The sequence below is a fragment of the Frankliniella occidentalis genome, unplaced genomic scaffold, assembly GCF_000697945.3.
Source record: "Frankliniella occidentalis isolate FOCC.00 unplaced genomic scaffold, Focc_3.1 Scaffold20, whole genome shotgun sequence".
Lineage (NCBI taxonomy): Eukaryota > Metazoa > Arthropoda > Insecta > Thysanoptera > Thripidae > Frankliniella > Frankliniella occidentalis.
Genome location: NW_026267150.1, coordinates 1,013,561 through 1,021,662, shown reverse-complemented (window position 1 = coordinate 1,021,662; position 8,102 = coordinate 1,013,561). Strand labels below are relative to the sequence as shown.

At 51.7% G+C, this 8,102-nt stretch overlaps 1 protein-coding gene across 1 annotated transcript in view; it reads left to right on the top strand.

The window, feature by feature from the left end:
• Window positions 1-7,619, top strand: part of LOC113207403 (lysine-specific histone demethylase 1A) — a 99,466-nt gene extending 91,847 nt beyond the window's left edge. The window contains exons 12-16 of the mRNA XM_026423954.2: window positions 4,889-5,041; window positions 5,120-5,356; window positions 5,481-5,641; window positions 5,830-6,124; window positions 6,248-7,619. Coding sequence (XP_026279739.2) covers window positions 4,889-5,041; window positions 5,120-5,356; window positions 5,481-5,641; window positions 5,830-6,124; window positions 6,248-6,447 — 1,046 coding nt within the window. The 3' untranslated portion in view covers window positions 6,448-7,619. The remainder of the gene's footprint in view (window positions 1-4,888; window positions 5,042-5,119; window positions 5,357-5,480; window positions 5,642-5,829; window positions 6,125-6,247) is intronic.
• Window positions 7,620-8,102: the final 483 nt, after the last annotated feature.

Here is an 8,102-nt window from a genome sequence, read left to right as displayed (position 1 = left end):
CCAACCTCGCGCGTGAGTCGTGCGGCCTGGGTGGGGAAGGTAGACACCAATGATCACCACAACGGCCAGGGCTGCGCCGGTACGTGACCCAGCCGAGTCATGTAAACCTGTGTTAACCTACAGGCGAACAAGACGTTGTCGTCTGCTGCACAAGCGGCGCCATGGGGTTGCCCACGTAGACTCGTGCTGCCGCCTATTACAAATAAGTTGAGTTGCTTGTGGAAGGGTACAAAGTTTGTGTGGATGATGAACGATGGCAGGCTCCTCTGAAACGTTAATTTGCAAAACTTTGTCAACCTTGCGCTAAAATTGTTTTTTCCGAAGACTAATTTCAAAGCTTTTCAATGCGCATGCGTGAACCCCCTCTACAGCGCCGGCGAGACAGACATTTGGCCAAAAGGGAATCGAAAGTCCCTGTCCCTAGCGAGTGTGGTATCTCTGGCGGATCTCTTACCCGGCTCGAGTTCCAAACGTGGTCCGCACGCATCGGAGGACACGGCACCGCGGAGCTCTGGAGCTTGTAGTGAAAGGAAAGGAGATCCCTCTACGCAGTAATTTAATTAGTCCAATTCTGTTACAGTATCGACATAGGACACAAAACTAGCAAATATTGAAATTTTCAACCTTTATAAAGTCCATTGTGGCTATCTCACCCGTCTCAACCGATGGTGAAAGTTTCTCGTCTTATGAAGATTGCCATTCCAGTTTCGATCCAGTTTGATAAGCCGATTGGCGTTGATAAAAATCGCGATATAAGTAGAATTGTGTAGGATCAACATTAGTACCAAACCTCAGAAGTATTTTCAATTTACTTCAAATCTGCTGTCAAATTTTGTGCGTGCACAGACTGCAGTTTCTCTCTCCGCGTATAGGGACACGACGAAAGGAGTTAGCAATTAATCCTTAAAAAGTTGTGACTGTACTTCTGCCCGCGGCTCGTGACTCACTTGACTTTGCATACGAAAAGGGTCTGGTGCAGCGGTGCGCTTGCAGCGCCTGCTTGCTCTACGCGCCTCGCAGTGTGCTGGGCTCGCTTCAACAATGCCCTGCTTCAGCCTTACAGCATAACAAGGACGAAAAAGCACCGCAAAGCATATCGCACCGTTGTGTCGATGGCGAAACAATTGTCGAATGAGGTGTGCGCGTCGGTCTGACCAAACCGGTAACAAAAAAATTCAAAGCGAAGCTGATATTCACTTAACCTGCACCCAATACCCCGAATACTACCTAAAAGCCCAGCCAACATAGGCAGACATTTTGTCGTTGTTTTGCTGCGCCGGGGTTGGACAAGCCGTCGTTGTAACCCTTGTTGAAGTTAGCTGACACACCTCGAAAAAGTGTTTCTTTTCTGAAGCACATGCAGACACAGGCTCAAATTCACTCTAGAACCAAGGCAATATTGTCTTTGAAATAAGATCTTCCTCTTGTCCAAACAATAATAGCAGCTAGTTTCAAGGGTAAATTTTGTATTGTGTCAGCACATTTCAAACAAGAAAAAATGTACAACCTACCAGAAAATAAATTAAAAAAACAACAACAAAACAGTTTTCCAGGGTGCAGTGCGCCGAGCTGCAGCTAGCTGGGCCGAGTGGTACGGTCACCTGCAGCCGGCGGCGCGGGCTGCCTGCCGTAAATCTATTCCCTCTCCCCTAGAACTAAGCACCATATCCATCAATTCCGAGCCGCGCGCCTCGAAGGCCCTTGCGACGCCTTTCCCCGACAATGATATTACAAAATCGACACCCTCAATCCTTGTATTCTAAAAATGTACGCATTGCTCTGAATATCCTGCGTGTCTCCTCTGGACTCGCGAGGTAGTAGCAGAGACCGAGCGAGACGCTCGCACGTTGAAAAAGTTTCTTGTATTTCAAGACCCTGTCTTGGATCTTATGGAGAACGCCAATGGCATTCAAGACCGAGTCTTGAAATACAAGAAACTTTTTTCACCGTGCGGAATTAGTGCGATACTGCTTGGCGGTTACTTTAAATGGGAAAGTACTGCTTCGTACCCAGCGACTCAATTGGATGCAAATTTTTAAAAGTTTTATTTAGCCTAAATTCAAATAACTCGTCTAGTTCAGAGACAATATTGCACATCCGATTGTACACAAAACTGCCCTAGAGTGGCCACACGTCGTCGTGCCTCTTCCGTACCGGGCACTTTGTTTTATGTTAATATTGGCGGGCGTTTGGTGAGGGATCGGCCCGGGCGAGTGAATACGACACCACACAGCAGCCCGAATCCTGCGGGTGAGATCACAAAGTGACATCATCTGTCTTGGAGGAAGATGGAGTACCAGCACCACCTCCGTGGCGCGGCGCGGCTCGGCTGCGCGGCGGCGCGCCCGTGCAAATGCAACTCACGCTCTCGGTGGGTCCCAGCCTTGGGGGAGGTCGGGGCGAGTCAAGTCCGAGTGCAGCCGGCGGCCGGCTCAGGCCCGAGCAGCACAATCGGCAATTAGGGGTGCGGGGTGGGAGGCGCAAGGGAAGGGTTTCCCGAGGGTTCCCCGGAGCTGACCCGCGCCGGGCCTCTCTCCAACTGGCCTCGGCTTTGACTTACCCGTTGAATTACCCTTACAAGTTGGTTTGCATTTTGTATCCTCAATAACTCGGCAGCATCATCCGACGGCTTATGTCGGCACTCTGTATCCCTAAAATTTTCTGTATGTACACCCAGAATTTTTTTGTCTTGTTTCAAGTTCAAGCACACATTTAAACCATGCCCAGAGCTTTTCTTCAGTCGTGCCAAAATTGGTTTATTTTGAAGAATTAATTTATTTCTAATTCATATCTCTTTCGAATGAGATAATTTTGGGTGTAGACTGAAGAAAAGGTCTGGGCATTGGTTTAACTGGTGCTTAAACAAGATTGCCTTTTTCTGGGTGTACTCGCGAGACCGAGCTCGGTGAGTCGGTCGCGACATGGCGTCCTCTCCTCCCCCCGCCCGGTATCCTCACATGCCGCCATGACGGCATACCGCCGGTCCTGCGCCCGCCGTCAAAATTCGCCGCCCAAATAAATCATTATTACAAATCGGGAGCCTGACTGATGATTTTGATTAATCGTGCGAGGCGGTGGCCCGCCGGCTGGACGCGCCACAGCGCCGCCCTCAAATTGTCGCTGATGGGACGTCCGCCTGAGCGATGCGGCCTTCCTCACACACCGGAGGAATCCACCAATCACTTCCGATCGATTGTTAGTCAGGATATGACCTCACGATTTTTGAAACACAACATGGAATATATGGAATATTTTTGGAATATCTGAGGTATTTTTTGCATATTTTCCAGTGTGTACATGGAATATCCAAGTATGGTACTCCTCTGCCAACAAGTGGACTCCAATTTTTTAGCAGATGGCACCTTAAAAACAGGGACTTTAATTATTCATAGGTAATGTTAAGGTGTCAACTAGTTTGAACTCTCGTAAATAATTACAAAAAAAGAGAACCAAGTGCCAAGTGGAGCTCGCTGGCTGCTATACCGTCGTGCCGATTCGGCGTTTCGGATTTTCTTACGTGCTTCAGAACATTTTTAAACATGGGATAAGATTAGAACAGCTCTACTTTTGAATTTGCATCATCTGCTCTCAACATTGATTCTTGATTGTGATTTTTGAATTACATTATGGCATCTTATTTAGGGAGACAAATATTAATTACTAGTGCCACTTATTGACTGGATTAAATGACGGAGCAGTCAGCTACTAAACGCGATTTACAAAAGTTCTTTTGGTACTCCAAAAGCTTCACATCCATAGTCCTCGGATTTGCCGATTTAACTCATGTCCCCGTCGTACGTAGGGCAGAATGCGTGCGAAATGCCAATGGGGCTTTCCTCCCCACTATTGCCGGCTTGCCTTGTGGAATGTGTACAAGTAACTAAGTAAGACGTAGGTGATCGTACTCGCCCCGGGCGATTCCGTGAAACGACGTCGGCCGGGAATGAGTACACCTCACGACACAGAGGGAGTCCGCTTTGCATGAGAGAGGGGGAGAGAGAGAGAGAGAGAGAGAGAGAGAGAGAGAGAGATTGATGAAACCAATATGACTTGGCTGGAGTAGAGATTTCAGAGTTCGATTTGCTTGAGACCGATTCGTCCCCCCCCTCTCCCCTTTCCCCCCTCCACACACACACACACACACACACACACACACACACTCGGACCCCTTCTCCACATCAGATCGGAGCAAATAGCTGCCATGGAACGTGAGAGCTTGATGAATCACCTTGGCGACGCACTCTTACAGGGCTGGGGCATACTCGGTATCCTCCCTTCATGTCCTAGCTGCTTTAAAACAATTAAATTAGTCTTTTATACCTTTGCGAAGTAGAACCCACGTACATGTTTCATCAATATTTTATATTTTCTATTGTCAATTGTCAAGTACATGTACACATTTATATTTTTTTCCGTTTTAACCTTTCTGTTGCATAGCTCATGCATATGGTTGCTTCGGCCGGTGTTGCCGCGCTGGTGTTTGGCCGACGAAACGATCGGGTCGGGTGCTCAGTAGACGCAGACGCAAGTCCACAAACATCGCGACTTTATTAGCGACCTGTAACCCTCTGGGTTTTAAAGTTGCTTTCGAACCATTCACGCAAGCCATTTTTTCTTTCTTTCGTTTCCCAACGGTGAGGGGTAGAGACTCGGCAGGGGGAGGGGGCGTTAGCTGCTTGCTGCTTGAAACAATTTCGTTATCATTATTGAGAATGATTGAGAAAGTGTCAGATGAAAATGAAACCGCGACCGCGTCGCACTTCTCGTATTTCGAAGGACTCCAGAGCTGAACTGCATGTCTCCTCAGCGCCCAGACGTTGTGCGCCCTGGCGCGCGTTACTCTGCGCCACGCTCTTGGCCCTCATCATTGTCACTTCTTTGCTTGCAGTGCGCAACGGGTACTCCTGCGTGCCGGTGGCGCTGTCCGAGGGGCTGGACATCAAGCTCAACACGGCGGTGCGCCACATCCGGTACAACGCCAACGGCGTCGAGGTGGTCACCTCCAACTCCAGGAACCACAGCAACGCCGTCTCCTACAAGGGTGAGTAAAGCGACCGCGGCCAGGTCGCTGTGTGCGTCATTTATAATTGAACGCCAAATTGCATTGTTTTTGTTGCAGCGGACGCCGTGCTGTGCACGCTGCCGCTGGGCGTGCTGAAGCAGAGCACCGCGCCCTCGGCCGCCGTGCTGCCCAACACGGTGCAGTTCACGCCGCCCCTCCCCGAGTGGAAGGTGGCCGCCATCCAGCGGCTGGGCTTTGGCAACCTCAACAAGGTGGTGCTGTGCTTCGAGCGCACCTTCTGGGACAGCAACGCCAACCTGTTCGGCCACGTGGGAAGCACCACTACCAGCAGAGGTCAGCTAAATTCAATGCCTCTTCCTTCATAATTTTCTGCCCATCGTTTCTTGTTTTGTGGATTTGGTTAAACTACTTTTAGATAAACTTTTTATGTGTGCTTCTTTTCCTCCAATGTTTCCAGGCGAGTTATTCCTCTTCTGGAACCTCTACCGCGCCCCTGTTCTGCTGGCGCTCGTGGCGGGAGAGGCCGCCGCCATCATGGAGAACGTGAGCGACGACGTGATCGTGGGCAGGTGCATCGCCGTGCTCAAGGGCATCTTCGGCAACACGGCCGTCCCCCAGGTAAAGTAAACTTAGTTACACCTCCCCCCTCCCCTCCTCCCTCCCTCCCTCTCCCTCTCTCCGCCCTCTCTCTCCGCCTTCTCTCTCCGCCTTCTCCCTCCGCCTTCTCCCTCCGCCTTCTCCCTCCGCCTTCTCCCTCCGCCCTCTCCCTCCGCCCTCGCTCACATACTCTTTTTCATTTTCCGCAGCCCAAGGAGACAGTGGTGACGCGCTGGCGCGCTGACCCCTGGTCGCGCGGCTCGTACTCGTTCGTGGCGGTGGGCTCATCTGGCAGCGACTACGACGTGCTTGCTGCCCCCGTCACCCCGCCCTCCGCTGGTGCGGGCGGCCCCGCTGGAGCCCCCGGTACCCCCGGCGGAGCCCCCGGCACCCCCGGAACCGCCGGAGCCCCTGGCACCCCCACGGCCGGAGGCGCCGCCGGCGCCATGCCCGGCAGCCCTGTCCCCGGAGCCCAGCCGCCGCCGCCCAGGCTTTTCTTTGCTGGTAAGACGAACTTTTCGATGAAGCACACGATTATTGTTTCCTAGAGCTTAACTGGCTCAAAAACCCCCGCCCTTAGGTCACGGTCAGATCACTCACGGTTTTCTTTCCTTTTGCGTCTCTCAGGTGAGCACACGATCCGCAACTACCCGGCCACCGTCCACGGCGCCTTCCTGTCCGGCCTTCGGGAGGGCGGCAGCATCTGTGACCGGTTCATCGGCTGCCCCTACGCGCCGCCGCCCTCCAGTGCCCCGGGGACCCCGGGCGCCCCGACCACCCCTGTGGCGGCCACCCCCACCAAGTCCTCCACCCCCTCGGTAGCCTGACCACCGTCCACCCCCGGGACCGGGGGCCGCTCCGAGTCTGCCGCCGAGGAGCAGTCGTCAGACTCCGACATTGAGATCATCTCTGGACCTTCACCCGACCCCGTGACCACCGTCACCCTGGACGAGGAGCTGCACGCGCATCCTGGACGTTCAACTCCGCCGGCCTCAGCAGTGATCAGGTCGCCGCCGAGGCCCGGGTCGGTCGCGGGCGGTCCGACTCCGACGCCCCTGATCCTCTCCAAGTCTCGCAGGACCAAGCCCAGCAGGGCGACGCCCAGGGCCCAGGCGGCGGCGACCTCCTCGCCACACCCTCGCCCTTCAACTTCGTCCTCGGGGACCTCTTCAGCTTCTTCGCCAGGGCCCTCTTCATCGGAAACCTCTGCGAGGCCCGGCTCGGGGTCCGGGATGTGGGTGTCGATGGGCCGCGGGGCGGGGTCCGGGCTGTGGTACTCCTCGGAGCCGTCGGAGCCACCCTCGCCCGCGCCGCTCCACGCCGAGGCCCGCGGCTCGGTGGGGTCTGCGGCTGGCTCTGGCTCCGGCCCCGACTCTGGCGCCTCGCCGGCACGCAGGGCGGCAGGGACGGTGCCCCCCCTACGGATAAGACTTGTGCCTCGGGATGTAGAGAAAGAACAGTGAGAAGCTCTCTGTGCACGCGTAGTGGCTAGGAATCAAATATTCTTATAATGGTTTGATTTTCCTTATTGAAAACTTTGGAGCCGTGGCTATACCCTTTGCCCGGTTCAATAACTGTGTTGTTTTACGAGGTACCTGCTAGGTCTTGTGACTTACAAGTCTGAAAACGGTGTAGTTAATTTAGTATATATGCTGTGCATATGTTTTTGTGCACCTTACCAAGTGAACTGTCGAATGTCATAATTACCTGAAATCCTAATTGTAGTAGTGTGGATTGTGATGTGAGCTGTTCTTTATGCTACTTTGCATTTTTGGTTAGAATAATTGTCTTTGTACAGCTCTGTTGTCTTTGAGTACTGTATTAGTGTGTTGCCTTTAAAGGGACATATTCCAATTGTAAATTTAGATTTCTTTGTGTTTTTAATATGCTTCTAAGATTTAATTTATTTTGTACTTAGTTTGCTGTTATAATATTTGACTCATTACGAATGTACTTGAATCTATACGGAAAATATGAAATTAAAGCTCAATTGCCCAAATATCAGTTGGTTAGAATAATTAGTTTTCTTACCAGGAACGTTTCTTCTTTTTCGTCAGAAAGACCTGGATAAGAGGACTGACTCTGTCTCGATCAAATGTGTTTTGTCAAAGTGTCACCGCTACAAGGAGAAAAAAGTTTAGGCCAAACATCAGAACTGAGTTAGGATTGTTCTTGTTTTCAGTACATCTATATCAGTAATTGTGTGTCAGATTGAAACCTCAGATTGAAGACTATGCACTAAAACATTTGGTGACCACGCTTGAAAAAGTTTGGATTACACTTTTCTTTCAAATGTGGCTAAATTTCACGGTGTGTGTGCCTGGAAATCCTTTCTCCGTGTACGCCACACTCTCCTAGCATCGACTCGATCGAGAGAAAGACACTGGCGCACAGAAAATGTTAAGTAACGTTGTGGCGCGACTGTCGTGCGACGTCGCTGCAAATTTAGAGAGCATTCTCTTATCACCGTCGCCATATCTCG